The sequence below is a fragment of the Antechinus flavipes genome, chromosome 1 (genome assembly GCF_016432865.1).
Source record: "Antechinus flavipes isolate AdamAnt ecotype Samford, QLD, Australia chromosome 1, AdamAnt_v2, whole genome shotgun sequence".
Taxonomy (NCBI): Eukaryota; Metazoa; Chordata; class Mammalia; order Dasyuromorphia; family Dasyuridae; genus Antechinus; species Antechinus flavipes.
Window position 1 is genome coordinate 478,457,632 of NC_067398.1, and position 20,323 is coordinate 478,477,954.

Below are 20,323 nucleotides of genomic sequence, written 5' to 3' on the forward strand. Positions count from 1 at the left end.
GAAAAATATGCAGGCCCACAAATAGCATTACACTCTTTTTTTTTCTGCCTACATTTTATTTTGTTTTTAATTAGTAGGCATTTGTTTTTTCCCCCCTTTTTATACTCCTTCAATTTAAAAGCAAAATTGAAAAGATCTTTGGGGATTTTCTTGGTGGGTTTTTTTTTTTTATTTTGTTTTTATGTTTGGCCAAAGGAAGAAGTTTGAATTTGATTCTAATGGTAATAGGAAGCAACTGAAATTTATTTATTTTTATTTAGTATTATTATTTTCCATATCATCATGTTGGGGGAGAAAAATCAGAACAAAAGGGAAAGATCAGGAGAAAAGGGGGAAAAAAGATGATAATAGTATGTCTCAATCTACATTCAATCTATATAATTCTCTCTCTGAATATGGATGATATTTTCTGTTCAGAGTTTATTGGGATTGCTTTGCATCACTTGGGAACTGTTGAGAAGGACTAACTCTATCATAGTTGATAATTACACAGTCCTGCTATCACTGTGTCCAATGGGTTTGGTTCTGTTTGCTTCATTGAGAGTCAGTTCATGTAAATCTTTCCAGGCTTGAAAAGATCCTTGTAACAAATATGTGTAGTTAGGAAAAAAAAAAAAAAGTCCCAACAATGTATATCTCATTCTGCACCTTGCAATTGTTACCTCTGCCTTTTAGACTCTTTAAATTAAGTGTCCCACAGACATCTAGCACTTGTCTATATTCAAAATAGAGCTTATTATTTTCCTCTTATTCTTTTTCTCAAACTTATTCTTCTTCCAAATCGTCTTCTCCCCTCTTAAATTGTAAGTTCCTTGAGAGCAGAGATTTTCATTTAACTCTTTATATCTCATTGCTTAGCATGGTGCCTGGCACCCAGTAGTTATTTAATAAATGCTTATGGAATTGAATTTTTCTGTCAAGGGCATTACAATTTTTTAGTCACCTAGATTAATTATCCTGGATTACTCATTGTCCTTCATCCCACATATACAATTGCTCACTTTGATATTTTTTACTCCCGTAACAATTCTTGTGTTTGACCTCCTCTCACTCTTCACATAACCATCTTTAGTTCAGGTCCTCATCACCTTTCACCTGGACCGTTGTAGAGGTCTTCTAAGTGATTTTCCTGTCTTAAGGCTCTTCACCTTACCAGTTCATCCTCTGGACAGTTACCGGGTGTTTTTTTTTTATACATTTCATACATTCATACATTCAGGTCTGACTATATTACTCCCTTCCTCAGTAAATTCCAGTAGCTATTAACCCCTTTCCTACATGGTGGCAGAACCACAGTGGCCTTTTCTAATATCCTCACATACTAGTACTTTCCCTTCCAAAACAATTTTGTATATATTCTGAATTTTTTACATAGTATGTATATAATGTTGTCCTATTGTTAGCTTCTTGAGAGCAAGGTCCTAATTTAGTTTCATTTTTGTTTTTCAATTCTCAGCATGTAGCACAGTAACTGGATAATACTAAGTGCTTAATAAATAAATGTTGATAGCATACTGGGCTTGGAGTCATGAAAATCTGAGTTCAAATGCATTTTCAGACACTTACTGGCTGTGTGACATGGGCAAGGAAGCACTTTACCTTTCCCAATTTCCTTAAGTGGAAAACTGGAATAATAATAGCACCTCCCTCTGTATAGTGATTTTTGAGGAACACATGAAATTTTATATATATATATATAGTGACATATGGTAGTTATTTATGGTTATTCCCTTTTATCTTCCCCTTTTCTACTACATTACATCTTCCTAGAAATTGATCAGTGATTGAAAGATTAGTATGTCTAAGTGTAATCATTTTAGTGAAGTTAAGATGTTCGGCAAATCTCTTTATATTTCTGGACCTCAGTTTCCTTAACTCTAAATGAAGATGTTAGAAACCATGGAACCATAAGATCCCTTTGAATTCTAAAAATATGATCTTATATATTCTTTATCCAGTCTCAGAAATCCTGAGCATAAAAAATATTACAGTAAAATTTTTTTGAATGAACAAAAATCTATCTTCTTCCATTTCTCTATTGGTCCAGAGAGGTAGGGGTGGGAGTAGAGTGGAGAGAAGATTGGAGGATAGGGAGAAAAAAACAAACTCTTTGTAACAAAAATAGTCAGTCAAATAATTCCTTCATTAGATGTGTTAAAAAATGTCTCATTTTGTATCTTGAGTTCATCATCTCCTTTATCAAGAAATAGATAGCATACTTCATTTAGTTTACAAATAAAAATCATTTTCTTTCTCTGAAAAAAAAAATGGCAACTTCAAGGTTATAGTAGGACTTCAGAGTATGAGGATTCCTTTATAAATATCCAAAAGTTCATAGTTGTCTTTCTGGTAGTAGCTGTATTGCATATATTTGTTTGAGAATATAATTGACAGAAAGCTACTACTGTGAATTAAATAGTCTTTTTAAATGAATTTGTATTTTATTTAATCACAATGGAATTTACATACAAAAATGGTAATACATGTATATGCAAGATATTTATTCAGCCTACAGAAATTGTATTTTCTTATTTATTATGCTGAGTTATTTAATGAATTGGTTCACATGCAGTAACTTTCTTATGATTTGGGAACTCCTGGGCTATTTTATTTATGTATGACATGGTTTTGTATATTATTTTGACAGGGACTAAGTCCAAAGAGCCATAAAAAATCTCCTGAAGACCCTGAAAAATATTCTTGTTTTGCATTATTTGCAAAGTTTGGGAAAGAGGTAACTTTTTTAAAAGTTTCACACATGTTATACTAATTAATTAAAAGTTTCACCCGTTATACTAATTAATGACCCTGAATTCTCAAAGGTTAAACCCGTGGAGTGTAAACTTTCACAGATCCTAGCAGTTGGAGAGGCTTTAGATGTGTGACTGGTGATAGATATCTGTGATCTGAAGCCTCAATTATATTCAGAGATTTATGACAAAATTGGTTTGGATGGTAAATTTTTCATTTGCTATAACTCACTGAGTTATTGTGATTTGCCTTGATGGGGATAGTATTGTTGAAATCATAGATTTTTAAAAAGCTATTTTCCTATCTTTGTTAATAGATTATTTTAAAATTAGCAATGTGTGAAAAAAAATCCTAATTGCCAAGGACAGGGTTCTGTTAATTATTTTAAAATTTACTTGTGAATCCAGATGAGAATATGTTAAATATCATTGGCAATTATAATGAAAATATTTATACTTTGTATCCAAATTCTCTAAATAATAAAGATGTTACTTATCCTTTGTAATTGTCAGATTCCCTGCAGCTATGATGTTATAGTCTTTTCAGTTTTATTTTTTTAAATAAGTTTGGTTGTGATAAGTATTAAATTTATAATTTAAAATCTTATGCAGAGGATCTAGAATTTATTACTAAGTCTGCCATAAATAGGAAAAATATTTACTTTTAAGTATGTCCTTAAATGACATTTATTTAAATATTATTATTTGAATAGTGTTATTTTATTTAAGGTATCAGTAAAAATGAAGCAATATAAAGATGAACTATTAGCCTCCTGTTTGAACTTTGTACTGTGTTTGCCACATGATATCATTGAACTGGATATTAAAGCTTATGTACCTGCATTACAGGTTAGTGTCTATTATAAATCAAATTACATTTTCCTTAATGACTATTACTCTTTAGAGAACCATTTTAAACACAATGCTATATATACCCTAACCATTTGGTACAATTTGTATGTTCTTGTTCCTATAGAATTTATATGTTGTAATAATAAAAGACCTACTTGGTAGTTTACCTTTCATATCAAAGCTGATAATATTTCTTTAGTTCTTATTTTAAAATTTTTTCCTTGTTCTTATTGGTTCTTTGTGGCATTTACTTTGTTGTATATATTAATATGCAGATGGCTTTCAAATTGGGCCTAAGTTATACCCCACTGGCAGAAGTAGGTCTGAATGCCCTAGAAGAGTGGTCGTTATACATACCAAAACATACAATTCAGCCATATTACAAAGATATTCTACCATGCCTTGACAGTTATTTGAAAACTACAGCATTATCAGGTAAGCCAAGAAAATTGGTGGCTTATAAAATTTAAATTAGAAAAGAGAATTTAGTAGTCATTTTTAATAGTCTTCTAACAAATAATTTGAGTATAATATAAAATAGTAGAAAAATTACTATCTTGGGAGTTAGTAGGCTTTTAAGTTCTAGACCAGACTATCATGAATTAGATTTTAATTTTTTAAAATAAATTTTCTATTGATAACTTTAAAAATATTGCTGAGACTTCTCAATGATTTGACTCCTTCCCTTGACTCTCCTTATAACAAAGAAGTATAATTTATTATTGCTTTCTCCTTGTATACCAGTAGTCCATTGAATATTAGCCAGAACCAACATTGGTACTGCCCTCCTTAGGGCCTTTGGAGGGTAGGCATTTTCATGTTTAGTTCACTAAAGCCAACATTAGTCAATTTTTTTTAAAGTCACTGCTCTGATACTGTTCAGTGTTGTATTCCTTTAGATCAAGTATCATAGATTGAGTTCTTAAAGGGAAAATAAAAATGATACAGTTTGACTGTCCTTGTTTTATAGTTGGAGAACACTGAGTTACACAGAACTTAAGTAGATTTGATAAAGGCCACATGGAGAGGAAGTGAGTAGGGACAGTATTTGAAATGAGGGCTTTGACTCTTAACCGTGGTGCCTTTCACTATATCACACAACATTGTAGTCATTGAATCAAATGGTCTATTGGCATTGCTCACTTTATTCTGTTTCTATAAGTAATTTAATTTCTATAAGTAATATAAATTTTCTTGAATTTTGAGTAGTTGCCATTTCTTAGAGTGCAGTAACATTTCATTATATTTGTTCTCCAAAATTTACTTAGCTGTACCCTCAATCATTGAGCATCTACTTATTGTTTAGCTCTTAGATGCCAAAAAAGTTTTAAATGTTTGAATATACCTGAAGCCTTTTTTTTTCCTTTGACCTTTCTGGAATATGTACAACTAGTAGCTTTATCACTGCATCAAAAAAAAAGTTCAATGACTTTTCCAGTATGTTCAAAATTGTTTTCCAGAGTAATTGGAAAAATTCACAGTTCTTTTAATGATGTCTTAACATTCCTACTTTCCTACAGATTTCCTTCAACATTTATTATCACCATCTTTTATCATTGTTTATTTAATGTGAATTGAAGTTTCAAAATTATTTTAATGGACATTTTCCTTATTAGTGATATTAATATATTGTCATTGGTAGTTTATATTTCTTTTTGAGACCTGACTGTTCACATATTTTACCCCTTTCATGTTGGGAAACAGCATTTGTTCTTTATGTTACTTACCTAAATATATTGAATGCATGTTTCTTAAATTAGCTATTTTACATGGGAGAAATGATTTTGTTTTTCTGTTTTTTTCCTCACATTGAAGATAAAGGGGTTTACACCATCTTTTTTTCTGAGTTCTTTTTAATCTATAAAAATTTATTATGTATAATATAACATAAACTGAGAAAAAGTTAAAGAAAAAACTATAATTCATTCATTGATGTCTTTACTTAAGATTTAATAAATTCTAATTTCAACAATCAGGACTATTGAACCATTGTGAACCATCACGTATCATTGTGTCTAGCACAAAGTAGAATTATAGATTCAGAATTTTTAGAAGTACTGTTATTGGAAGAGACTTAAGACTGTCTACTCTCCCTGCCTTACTGTACAGATGAGGAAATTGAGTTCTACACTGGATGAGCACCTTGACTCTTTTTATGCAACTACTTAATGTTAGAATCAGAATGAACTAGATCTTAGGTTCTATGATCCTTAGTTTATTATAGCAATCTGTAATGATATTATTTGCACCATAAGTCATTCAAACAACTGGTTACTTGGAGGAATGAATGAAAGAAGCTGATCAATTAAAGCTATCAGGGGATCAAGTAATAATTTTACTGAACTTCTATCTAGTTAGTTTTGACTGCTGTTTTTGTTAGTATGTTACATTTTATTTAAGTGACCCAGTTGGTCTATTTTGTTTGAACCTTAGAATTGTGTGATTGAAAATAAGTGATAAGTGTAATGGAAGAAAAAGATTTGAGAAGATTCAAAGAAGAAAAATCATTTGTGAATGAGAGAAATGGGCATAGTGAGATTTTTCCAGGAATGAAAATAAGTATTTAGAAGGGAAATGGATGGCAATGCTTATGGGAAATAGAGAAATGCTTTATATTTGGTAGGAGAAAATAAATTGAAAGTCAGAGTCAAATTAATTTAGTCAAATAGAAAAGAAAACATTACAATACATGTGGAAGTTAAGATCACCAAATGAAGAAAAGTTAATGACTTTATTTTTTGAAATGTTGCTCACATGAAATGCATATTATCATGGATGATTATTATTTGTGAGGAATCACCAAAAGAAAGCTTTATAAATTTCTTGAGATATGCTTTCAATGTCCCTTTGTAGTTAAATCAAGAAAGATTCAAATTATTAGTTGTATTTCAGGATAAAATATGAAAATTCAGATTTGTGGAGAGCTTTAATATGTGTCTTAGCATAATAATGACTAATCACATGTTAAATTTTTCAAGATTGGTGAACATTTTAGAATTTAAAAATGTTCTTTTTTTAAATGAGTGTTTTTGGTAACAAATGTAATGTTTGGTCATCTTGTCCACTTTTTTGAGGTTTAACTTAATGAAAAAGATTTGTATTCTTTTGAAATATAAATAATGAAATTATTTTTAAAATTGCAAATTCATCTCAGAATTTTATTCAACATTTTGGCAGGCTTTTTAAAAAAACAGTATGTATTTTTGTTTATTTGTAATGAATTTTTCTTTTCTTGATTAGATGATAACAAGGATAATGAAGAAGTCACAGTACTTTCTCGTGCAGCCCAGAAAGGGTTTAATAAGGTTGTAGTAAAGCATCTAAAAAAATCAAAGACCATATTATCAGTAAGTAAGCTATTTTTTTTTCTACTTTAAGCTCTAGTGATCAGAATATGAGAGTTGGTGATAAATCTCCGATTGGGAAAAAAAATGTAAATTTCAAAACCTGATATACAAAATATATTAAATAATTCAATACAGTGATTACTTCATTAAAGCTTTGGTAATAAGATTATACTGTATAATAACTACTATTTTGGTTATTTTTTCAGTGCATTCACTCTACTTTCTTTCATAATATGATTGATTATAATTGCGAATATAATATGACTTGCTACTTTAATTAGCTAGTTTTAAACTTTACATATTTGAAGTTATAGCCCCCAAAGCTCATTCATATATAAAGATTACTTAACTATTCTCATGGTAGTTGTTTTAAAAATGTTTTGTTCCTAAGATGGTGTCTTAGATAATTGAAAATATTATGGAAAGGATTGATGTAAAAAAATACTATCCATTTTAAATTTTAAATCCTGCAAAAGCTAGAGCTTAGAATACTAAAGAAGATAAAAGCCTAGTAGAGAATGGTTGCCATTGATTAAGACAAATTTGTGGACTTCTTATATGGCTGATAGCCAGTAAACTTTGTTTTTCATTTTTCAAATATTTATGTCCCTATAAAGTGCCAGACACTGTGCTACGAACAGGGGAAACAAAGAGGAAGAATTTTTTCTTTCAAGAGTTTAATTCTACAGATTGAAATGCTTTGACCTTGTTTTGAATTAGGCAGTTATCAATATATTTCTGTGGAGAGATACCACCTCTGATGCTTGAAAAATAAACATGCAATTTTCACACGATATTCCAACTGCATCTCAAATAGTGTTGTGTTTTCAATACTAAGATACTCTGTGTGTGTGTGTGTCTGTGTGTGTGTATTGTATGACTAGTAAAAGGAACTAAAAGTATTTTTACTCTTAGATGACTTTCTTTCTCTTTTAAAATTCATGCTCCTAATTAAAATGATCTTTGTTTTTAAATGGTCACAAAATTGCCTTTACTAATTTTTGTGCAAACATGAAAGGATGAAGAGATATCCTTGGAAGCCGTGAGAGCACAAGTGATTCGAGTGCTTGGATCTCTAGGAGGACAAATAAATAGGAATCTTGTTACAGGTAAACCTCCTAAGTTCCTTCTAGGTGTATTTAATTTCATAGGTTGCCTCTAAATTTACTTGTGGTACATACATTTAACATATTCTTTTTAAAAATTGTAACTAGGAGCTAATGTTGATTAAATGCTTTGATTGGCTTGCATGAAAGATACATATCTTTAGACAGATTCTTATCATATGTCCTTCCCAATTTTTTTGTTTTTTGTTTTTTTACACAAAATTATATTAAACCAATTCACCCTTGGTTCTGGTAAATTAGGAATTTCAATCTGCTTTTTAAAACCCCTCCTTGACATTTGTGGAAGAACTATGTTAATATAATAAATATGTATCTCTTTTTAAAATTTGAACTTCACAGTTATATATGATAGTTAATAAATATTTTAAAAGTTTAAAAAAATTGTTCTTTCCCCAAACTATTGCAGCTTTTATTCTAAAAAGAAATCTTATTGAGCTAATTTTAGCACCTTAAAGTGTTTACAGTTGAAATAATAACAACATCAAAAACTTTTCAGGTCCTAGTATAAAATGAAATTTTAGACCATTTTATTCTTCACAATAACTATCCTACCTAAAAAATCCTTCTGTATTCATCTAAGCTCTTCTTGGTATGCTCTATTTTAATTTCCTAAGTGTGTAATACTTTTTCAGTAATCTAATATAACTGTGTAATATATATATTTTTTAAATTTTTAATAGCTGCTTCCTCAGATGAAATTATGAAGAAGTGTTTGGCTTGGGATTCAGAGAAGAAACTGAGCTTTGCAGTACCATTTGCAGAAATGAAGCCTATAATATATTTGGATGTATTTTTGCCTCGGGTCACAGAACTGGCTCTTTCATCTAGTGACAGACAAACTAAAGTATTTTCTTTTTTTTTTGTTTTTTTTTTTTTTTTTTGTTTTAATGATATTATTTTAAGTGAGCTTTTAAAGACTATAATCTTAAAGAAGCTTTTTCTTAAAAAATAACAAGCAATGCCTTCTCAATGACAGGAGTGGGGAGGGAAAAAAAGGATTTGGAACTTAAAATTTTAAAAGATGAATGTAAAAGATTATTTTTTACATGTAACTGGGAAAATAAAATACTAAATAAAATAAAATAAAAACCACAAGCAAATATTTAAGAAGGGGAATCTATTTCAGCCATTCCATTGTAATAATTGTTGATTTTTTAAACTGGGCATTTATCTGAAAATACATTAATTTACCTTTCCAAAGTAATAACAGAAGTCAAATTTTGATGACAGTTACAAAGAAAAACATGGAAGAAAATATATTTATATTGGGTATGGGGAGGATCCTCACATCACATTGGCTCTCTCATCTGTAATTTATGATAGGACATGAATAAAAATTACATTAGTGGACAGGTATGGATAAGTTGGAATATCTATAGTTGAAGGAAATTTTCACATCAGTGTGATCACAGATTGTTTGAGATAAGAGTCTATCAAAAACTCTATGGTAGAAATGTAATATGCAAGGACATATGCAGATTTTTAACATATAGATAATTTTTTAGAAAAGACAATTTAAAAGGCAGATAACTTCAAATTTAAAACATTATTGTTGGGCTGTGTTATATGTCTCTTATATGATTCAGCTTCTTTAGTAACCAAAAATGAACAGATATATATACTCTTAATCTGCTCAAATTAGATGAATGATTAAAAAACAAGGAATATTTATCAAGTATAACTGGAATTTATGTGGTTCTTGATTAAAAATGAAGTTAAAATATTTGTCCTTTTCAGAGTTTTAAAATTAGATCTTTTGGCAGAAAAGTATCGAAATGAACAAAAGTACTATGTTAATATAATAAATATGTATCTCTTTTTAAAATGTCTGTATTTTCACAAAGTATCTCTAAATTTATATTTGAGTCGTATAGTGCTTCTCTTGCATATTTAAAATTTTGGTTTTATTGTGGTTTATTTTAAACTTTAATTTTACAAAATGCTATAAAATTATTTTGAGATAGTAGTGGTATATACAATTTTGATAACTTATTTTGCTTATATTAGATTGCAGCCTGTGAACTATTACATAGCATGGTTATGTTTATGTTGGGAAAGGCATCCCAGATACCTGAAGGAAAGTTGGGTTCCCCACCCATGTATCAGCTATATAAGAAGACATTTCCTGTGCTACTTCGACTTGCCTGTGATGTAGATCAGGTAAATGGATCAATTATTTTTAATTCCAAATTATGTTGTGAAATAACCTTGACATACTAACAGAGTGATGTTTTCATGTCTAACTTATTTATGTGAAATAAAATAATGGAAAGTTCTGTCTTTTATAGATACAGGATAGGATGACTGGAGATGATCCTGAATGCAGTGGAAGACCTTGGCCTTTTTAAGCTAAGATCTTCAATAGGTCTCAGTTTGACTGAGGCTGTACCCATTCAGTAATTAAGGCTAGGTAGCAATGGAAGCAAAGAGTCTCCTCTTTCACCTAGTCCAAAAAAGATCTAAATAAATGAATGAATCTGGGAGGGGAAGGCTCTTGAGGATTTCTGACCAAAGCAAACATTTTCTGATTGCTATTTACATTCAGTCTGAATAAATCTGGACCCAAAATAATGACCCATTAATGGGGCTTGGCCTAGGATTTATTAGTGGCCAATTAGAATCAGATTGTTTCTGGTTTAAGACATTGTCCTTAAGAAAAAAAGCTAGCCAGTAACTCCAAGATATCTTGGGAAGGAAAGTGAAGGAGTTGACCTTGTATAGCTCTCCCTTGTTTAAATAGTTAGGGAGACTTCTATTCAATGTAGCATTGAACCAGAAAAAGAAAAGTGATAGGTAATCTTTAGGTAAAATATATTTCTCTGTTAAAAATTGCAGTAGGAGCTACCATTTGAATTTCCCATAATTTGAATGCAAAAGTTCATGGAGATTATATTATTGCCTGAAATTCTTAAAGGAAAGATAGCTCAAGGAGGAGGTTTTTAAGAAACGTTTTTGAGCAATCTAGATGAGAATGTAAAAAAGATTCATGCAGTTAACTGTAGGAGCTTAATCTTTAGAGTCCAGCTTGAAAGGACAAATATCAAAGTTTGAATGAGAATAATAAGGAAGGAAATCTTTTATATATAAAAGATTTGCATGGACCTATGAACTTAGTGTCAGAAAGGCTAAATTTAAAGTTGAACTGAAGCCTGTGAAAAATGCAAGACAGCATAATATGTTTTCAGCAAATAAAAGAATAAGAGAAAATACTTCTCAGGAAGAATCATAGAGAAAGAATCTAGAACTTAAATTTTAAAAGATGAATATAAAGTTTGTTTTTTACATGTAACTGGGAAAATAAAATACTAAACAAAATTCTCTTTTGTTTCTGTCTTTTCCATATATGATTGAATGATTAAACGTATCCTAGAGAAAGTTGAAACCTATATCTTGAGAGAGTAGCAAGAATCACTTAGCTGCTTTAAATGAGTTTAAAACTCTTCCCTGAACAAATGATATCCTAGATTACTACAAAAATCATGAGATGTAATTATTTAATTGGTTTGTGACCTTTTTTCTTTTTTTTTTAATGAATGAATGAGGTTTCATTAAGATTATTATGTTCCAAGGACTGGCACTAAATGCGAGGGATACAAATAGAAAAGTGAAACAATTGATGTTGTATTTTTGTATATGTGTGTTTTCTGGTTATACATTTTTAAATAGACATATCTTTATGAATCATGTTGGGAGAGAAAAATCAGAACAAAAGGGATAAAGCTGAGAAAAGGAGGGGGAAAAAACGGGGAAAAAAATTTACATAACCTGTGTTGATTTACATTCAAATTCCATAGTTCCAATAGAAGCAGATGGTGTTTTCTATCCAGAGTTTATTGGGATTGCCTTGGATCACTGAACCTCTGAGAAGAACCAAGTCTTATTGATCTTGCTCCATCTTGCTGTTACTGTGTACAGTGTATTCCTGGTTCTGCTTAGCATCAATTCATATAAATCTTTCCAGACCTTTCTAAAATCAGTTGTTCATCATTTTTTATAGACCAATAATATTCCATTACTTTCATATACCATAACTTGTTTAGATGTTCTATCATTTTCTACTTGTTTGCCACTACAAAAAAAAAGCTGCTACAAACATTTTTGCATATGTGGGTTCTTGTCCCTCCTTTATGATTTTCTTGAGATAATAGAACCATTAGTGGCACTGCTGGGACAAAAGGTATGCATAGTGTTATAGCCCTTTGGGCCTAGTTCCAAATTGCTCTCCAGATTGGTTGGATCATTTCACAGCTCCACTAGCAATGCATTAGTGCTGGCCTATGATCTTTAAGGAATGGCTGGAAAACTAGAGATATGGAAGTAATTTCCCAATTTTCACAAAGAAGAAAAGGTAGATTCTTGGAACTGTAATTCAAATTGATTTTAATTCCCCAGCAAAATTCTTTTTTTTAAAAAATTCATTAAACATTTATTTTATTTTTTCTTAGTGTTTTATTTTTTACCCAATTACATGTAAAAGCAATTTTAAATATTCAATTTAAAAATTTTTTAGTTTTTTGTTTTTTTATAGTATTTATTTTTTCAAATATATACAAAGATAGTTTTCAGCATTCATTTTTGTAACTTTGTGTTCCAAATTTTTTCTTGTTCCCTCTCTCCCCTCTCCCCAAGGCAGCGAACAATCTGGTATAAATTAAATCTGTGCAATTCTTTTTTTTTTTCTTCATAGTTTTTTATTTACAAGTTTTATGTATATATATATATATATATACACACACATACATATGTATATATATGGGTAATTTTACAACATTGACAATTGCCAAACCTTTTGTTCCAATTTTTCCTCCTCCTTCCCCCCACCCCCTCCCCTAGATGGCAGGATGACCAGTAGATGTTAACTATATTAAAGTATAAATTAGATACACAATAAGTATACATGACCAAACTGTTATTTTGCTGTACAAAAAGAATCGGACTCTGAAATATTGTACAATTAACTTGTGAAGGAAATCCAAAATGCAGGCAGGCAAAAATAGAGGGATTGGGAATTCAATGTACTGGTTCTTAGTCATCTCCCAAAGTTCTTTCACTGGGCGTAGTTGGTTCAGTTCATTACTGCTCCATTGGAACTGATTTGATTCATCTCATTGCTGAAGATGGCCAGGTCCATCAGAATTGATCATCATATAGTATTGTTGTTGTATATAATGATCTCCTGGCCCTGCTCATTTCATTCAGCATCAGTTCATGTTAGTCTCTCCAGGCCTTTTTGAAATCATCCTGTTGGTCATTTCTTACCAAACAATAATATTCCATAATATTCATATACCACAGTTTATTTAGCCATTCTCCACTTGATGGGCATCTACTCAGTTTCCAGACCAAAAGGGAAAAAACTTGAAAAAAACAAACAAGGTCAAAATACTATGCTTCAGTGTACATTCAGTCTCCATCATTCTCTCTTTAGATGTGGGTGTTATTTTCCATCCCCAGACTTATTTGAATTGCTTTAAATCACCACATTTTTGAGAAGATCATCCCATAACCTTTTTGTTACTGTGTACAATGTTTTCTTGGTTCTGCTTCCTTCACCAGCATCAGACTTTCTGAAATCAGCCTGCTCATCATTTCTAATAGAACAATAATATAATGTTACATTCATATCATGTAACTTATTCAGCCATTCCCCAACTGATAGGAAGCCACTCAATTTCCAGTTCCAAACTAGTATAAACATTTTTCTCATGTAGGTCCTTTTCCTTCTTCTTTAATCGCTTTGGAATCCAGTAATGAGACTACAGCAACACATTATTAAATTTGATTGTTTTGTGAGTACTTATAATTGGAAGTAACAATCCCTAGATTTATTAAGAACAAAGTATACTTGACTGGCCTATCTTTTTGATACTTTTGCTGGACTAGTAGATTGGGGAAATATTGAAACTATGAGTGAAATAATTTTGCCAGAACATTTGATAAGTCTCTTGTGCTTTTGTAATGAAACAAGATGGGAAAAATACAGGCTGCACAATAGTATGTAATTAAGTAGAATATGAGATAGTCATACCCAATGAATGTTGCTTCCCAGGGACTGAATTGATTCTTGAATCTCCCCTGGAGTAAATTCTATTCTAATTGATTGAAATTTTGCTTTCTGCTAATCACACAGTTTGTAGTTCTTGATCATATCTTGTTCATTTTTTTAAAAAACTCAATGATTTAGATAAAGTTGTAACATCACATTTACCAAATTTGCAGCAGGGAGGGATAATTAATTGCTTAACTGCTAGAATCCAGATTCAAAAAGATGTTGAAAGACAAAATCTTCATGAAGTTCAGTTAAATAACATTAGAAATCAGATACTGTGCTCAGGTTCAGAGAATTAATAGAATAAGTACAGGGTACAGATGTTATATCTAAGCTGTAATTATTGTGGAAAAGAGGGTGGTTTTTGTTTATTTGTTTTTTGCAATATTACCCCCTTAATGATGTAGTTGCCCAAAAAAGTTGAAGTTGTACCAGTACAAGTGTAGTATCCAAACAAGCTCACTGTATTCTATTCTGGTCAGATCACACCTGGAGTGTTCTATTCATTCTGCATGTAACATCATATGAGGAACACTGGCAAATTGGATTGTGTCCAGATGCTGCAGTGAGAATGATAAAGGCCTGAAAATTGTGCCATGTGAGGAATTATTAAAGGAATTAGATTAAAGACTTACGAGTATGAAAGCTGTCTTCAAATAACATGTTCATGTGGCACTGAATTTTATTCTATCAAACTTTCTAGAGCAGAATTAGAGTTACTGGGTTTATTTATAGATTATGGAAATTAATCTCTTCTACTCTAGTTCTGATTAAATGACAATATTCTGAAAGTGAGAAATGTCTAAAAATGGAGTAACTTGTCTTTTGTGGTTGTGAGCTCCCTATCACTATAGGTCTTTAAACAGAGGATGTCAAGAATGTTGTAGAAGAGCTTTGTGCTTCAGTTAAGGGTTGGATGAAATGACTTCTGAAATATAATTTCATGGTTTCTGGGCTGCTTATTGCTGTGATGATGTAGTAATACTCTGACCTTTTTGGCAATAGCAAATAGCTATTTCCAAGACAATTATTTGAAGAAAAAGATGCAGATATATGTAATATACATTTGTTATTTTATGATTCAGGTAACAAGGCAACTGTATGAACCACTTGTCATGCAACTAATTCACTGGTTCACCAACAACAAGAAGTTTGAGAGCCAGGATACGGTGACATTACTAGAAACCATTCTGGTAGGTAGCAACTAATTTCTCTGCTTTTTCTACTGGCCAGTGACATAAATTTTTTGTTTAAACTTTTTAACAGAGACTGTTAAAGAGACCAAAATAATTTGTTTTTCTTCCTAATTTCTAATTAGGTCATATGGGTTTTAAAATATTTTATTTTGTTTAAGGAACTGAAAAATCTATTTCAATGAGTCAAAATTCCTTGTTTGTAAATTTTAATTTTCCTTTGTGGAAAGAAAATATTTACAAATAAGTTAAGGTTTAATCTAAATCAAGTCAAAAGATAACTGTTGAATTTGTCTTAAACAGAACTCATTATTTCTCTCCCATACTCACTCTTTCGTAACTTCCCTATTTCTGTTCAGAACACTTCTATTTTCTGTGCAGGATACCTCTCTTCTTCCAGAAAGCAAGGTTTGCAATTGGGACTTGTCCTCAACTCTTCAGCACCCCAGACACCCACTTAATTCAGTTGCCCAGTCTTACTAATTTTGATCCCACAACATCTCTCATTTGACCCTTTCTCTTCACTCACTGCCACCATTTTAGTTTGAGTTTTTCTCTCCTCTTAATTGAACTACTGCAGGAGCTTTCTAATTGGTCTGTATAAAAGAATGAGTGATAAAACATTTATTAAATGTTTCCTGTGTGCCAAGTATTAGCCTAAAGTTAGAAATATAAGAGAGTCCCTGCCCTCAGGGAGCTTGGGGAAAAAACAGTACATAAAAGGGAGCTAGAAAGAAAGAGAAAAAATGCCTGCTGGTGGGGAAATAGTCTGGTTTTGGACCTGGTGGTTCTGGACCTGGTGAGCATTGACTTCTTAGAGTCTCAAGTCTAGAATGCAAAGTTTTAGTTGGAGGGTGACGAGGACAGTGGCTAGAATGTAAGGGGACGTGACTTGGGAAAAGATGTGAACTTCTGGACAAGAAATTTTCCTTCAAGTTTCTCCCTCTCCAGACTGTCTTTCACATAGATGTCACAGCTGCCAAAGGCCTCTGATGCTATCATGCAAAGAATTGTTATAACTAATAATTGGAGAGGGCAGTTTTGGTGGAATGAGCTTAAAAGTCAGGAGGGAGAATATTGACAAGTGGATGAGGACTTGCAGGTCATAAAAATAAATATTTCATATAGAATGACTACTTTTCTTCCAAGCTCCACTCAAGTACCACTTCCTAAATGAAGCTCTTCCTGATGGCAGTTGCTATGGGCTCCCTTCTCCAAATTACTTTGTTTTTACTTTGTGTAATTTTTTAATATATATTAAACACACCTACAAATGTTGTTTTCCTTGAGAGAATATACATTCTTTGAGAACAATGATGGCTTTATTTTTGTCTTTGAATAGCTCCAGTTATTTTTAATAATCCATTTTAACCAATTCATTTAATCCTTAGGTCGGATAAGCCCCTGATTGTTTCAGTTTCCTGGTGCTGCTTACAGACACTACTAGACAATCCCAAAGGAACTTATTTACCTTTAATTTTATACATATTCTAACTAGCCTAGTGTCCCTAAGCAAGAGTCACACTTCCCTAACCTTAATTTCCACATCATTAAAATAAGAGTATTGAATTTAGGGATTTCTAAAGTTACTTCTACAATTTAAAATAATGATCCAGTGACATGGAAATAAAAGTTTACTAACAAAATAATTTGTTCTTGTTCCAGGATGGCATAGTGGATCCTGTTGACAGTACCTTGCGAGATTTTTGTGGTCAGTGTGTTAGAGAGTTTTTAAAATGGTCCATTAAACAGACCACACCTCAGCAGCAAGAGAAAAGTCCTGTGAACACTAAATCACTCTTTAAGCGTCTCTATAGTTTTGCACTTCACCCCAATGCTTTCAAGAGACTGGGAGCTGCACTTGCTTTTAACAATATCTATAGGGAATTTAGGTAAGTAAAGAAAAATTGAATATAATCTTTTCTGCATTTAAACAATTATTCAGAAAATGATTTGGGATTAATTCTTATCCAGATATATGTTTGACTATTTGACTATATTATACATTATGCTCTACTATGCATTATATTTGACTGTATTGTACACATACATATTTTTAAAAAATGTTAATATTTCTTGCCTTTACATATACATTTTCTAGTATATCTCTCTCTCTAAGAAGCAGGGCTTCTTAAACTTTTTCCACTCTCAACCTCTTTTCACTTGAGGAGTTTTTATGTGATCTCAGGTATATAGGTATATAAAATGGATATATAAACTTCCTATAAGGTCAAGAACCAGTTTAAGAAGGGGACTCTTCTGTCAATAAAAACTTATTTTTTAAAAAAAGTAGACTCTAAGGAATCTAGCAAGTTTAATAAATAATATGAAAGAGAAAAAAAATTCAGAAAAAAGTAACTTGGGGCAGCTAGATAGTGCAGTGGGTAGAGCACCAGTCTTGGAGTCAGGAGTACCAACACATTTAAGAAGTCTGACATTAATTTTAGTGTTTTATACTCATAGTCATTGATCTCCTTGAAGAAGTATTCAAAGTGCCTTTTAAGTTGGGCTTCTTTTTTACTTTCTTGATGGGACCAAACTTGGTTATTTATTTATACCCTCTCTCTCTCTCTCGATGTCTCTGTCTCTCTTTTTCTCTCCCTCTCCCCATCTTCCCCCACCACATATTTATGATATTCTTTTTTCAAAATCAACAGAAACTTGCCTTCTCTTTCCCTGCCTCATCCCCTCCTATTGAGGGGAATAAAAACCCAAAACAAAAAAACCAAAACTACTTTGGAAATATATAGTCAAACAAAACCTGTTTCCACATTGATCATGTCCAAAAAAACATGTTTTGTTCTGTACAATGAATTTTTTACATTTCTCAGATAGTGCAGCTAGCTGGTGATACAGTAGTTAAAGCATAGTGCCTGAATCAAGAAAACCAGAATTCAAATGTGGGCAGAGACACTCACTAGCTGTATGAACCAGGACAAGTCATTTTACCTCAGACTGCTTCATTTTCCTCAGTTGTAAAAGAGGAATAATAATAATCTTTATCCTCTCAGGGATTTTGTGAGGATTGAATCAGATAATATTTGTAAAGTACTACAAATATGGTACCTGGCACAGAGTAGGGACTATATACTGTAAAAAAGCAGTAACAGTACCAGACTATAAACATTCTTTCCAGAATTATGTCAGAGCCCACGCCTGATACGAATTTTGAAGTCAGGAAGTAGGCTGGAAAAATGGAAAAACAAAAAGAATCCCACTATAATGAGCTATTATGATGGCAGGGATACTCATGACACAAACCCCCCAAAACTACAAAACATCTGTAAGCGAAAAATATATCTTGGGCACAAGTTCAACTAGAATTCCTAGAAAAGATAAAGCTAAAAGCTTAAAAAAAATTACAAATATTTTCATAAGCGGAGTAAGAACTCTTGAGGATAGGAATTAGGAAATAGGAAAAGAAATGAGAACTATGAAAGAAAGGATTGGAAAAAGAATCAATAGGTTGGCACAAGACATACAGAATCTTGCCAAAGTTAATAAACACCTTGAAAATTGAAATGGACCAAATAGAAACCGTTGGCTCTATAAGACAACAAGAAATATTAAAACAAAGCCAAAAGGCTGAAAAAAAGAGAAAGTATATGTTATCTCAATACAAAAACAATTGACCTGGGAAACAGATTGAGGAGAAAAAATTAAAAAATCACTGAATTGTCTGAATGTAATGACCTAGATATATTTCAAGAAATCTTAAAGAGGACAATTTTCCAGCTCTCATTGAAACAGAGGACAAAGTAAAAATTAAAAAATCTCCCAGTCAAATGAAAATGACCAGTAACATCACAGCCAAAATTCAGATCTTCCAGGTCAGAGTAATAAGACTCCAGGCAGCCAGAAAGGAAGAATTTAAATCCTGAGAAGGCCATCGGGATAATAATGACTTAGCAGCCAGAACTGTAATCAAGTGGAGAGGTTAATATTCCAGAATATTCCATCGTCTATGGGCTTACATCCAATAACAAGTTATTAAGCAAAATAAAGTACAAAGCAAAAAATGGAACTTTAATGAAATACAGGATTTCCAAGTATTCCTATTAAAAAAATTCAGAGCTATAACAGGAGTGAAGAGAAATATATGAAGATGAAGAATAATGATAATGAACCTTATAAAGATAAACTGCTTGCATTCAATTAAGGGAAAACAATAGATGTATCCCTTCTGAAATTTGTCTTCAAGAATCATACACTCTTAATTCTGTCTAGTTCAAGTTCTGTCTTGAAGATCTTAAGAACAGAATGAGAGTGGTAAAAGAATACATTGAGGGGAATGGGAAAAGAAGGCTATGGACAATTATGTCATACATTTGGGGTTAACAAGCAGATATTGTGTGTACAACAAGGAGGAGGGGTACTGGAGAGCAGTTGATACTTAAATTCCTCATCTGAATGTAATCAGAAGAAAGAAGACAGAGTTGGATATAGCAATATATTTCACAGGGAAATAGAGGAAAGGGGTAAAGAGGAAATTGTGGTAAATTTACAGGGACATTAGTTCTGTACAAAACAAATGGAGGATGTGCAAAAACTGTTTATAGCTTTTTTTTTTTTTTTAATTAACTAAAAAAGAGAATCTGCAGGAGTACCCACAGTTAGGGAATGGATTAATAAGTTGTGTTATATATCAATGTAATGAAATTTTTTTCTTAATAATATTTTTCTAATTACATATAAAGATAGTTTTCAACATTCATTTTTTGTCAGATTTTGAATTCCAAATTTTTTCTCCTCCTCCTCTCCTGAAAGCAAGCAATTTGATATAGATCATACTTGTTCAGTCATTTTAAACATATTTCCATATTTGTCATATTGTGAAAGAAAAATCAGAACAAAAAGGGGAAAACCACGAGAAAGAAAAAGCAAACAAAAAACAAAGGTAAAAATAGTATGCTTCGATCCACATTCAATATCCATAGTTCTCCCTCTGGAAGTGGATGACATTTTCCATTCCAAGTCTGTTGGAATTATCTTGGATCACTGAATT

General features: G+C 31.6%; 1 protein-coding gene across 1 annotated transcript in view; it reads left to right on the top strand.

Annotated features, from left to right (window-relative positions):
• PRKDC (protein kinase, DNA-activated, catalytic subunit) overlaps positions 1–20,323 on the top strand; it is a 159,001-nt gene that overhangs the window by 26,592 nt on the left and 112,086 nt on the right. The window contains exons 19-27 of the mRNA XM_051970227.1: positions 2,648–2,734; positions 3,480–3,599; positions 3,878–4,037; positions 6,843–6,949; positions 7,968–8,058; positions 8,757–8,920; positions 10,084–10,236; positions 15,211–15,318; positions 16,984–17,210. Coding sequence (XP_051826187.1) covers positions 2,648–2,734; positions 3,480–3,599; positions 3,878–4,037; positions 6,843–6,949; positions 7,968–8,058; positions 8,757–8,920; positions 10,084–10,236; positions 15,211–15,318; positions 16,984–17,210 — 1,217 coding nt within the window. The remainder of the gene's footprint in view (positions 1–2,647; positions 2,735–3,479; positions 3,600–3,877; positions 4,038–6,842; positions 6,950–7,967; positions 8,059–8,756; positions 8,921–10,083; positions 10,237–15,210; positions 15,319–16,983; positions 17,211–20,323) is intronic.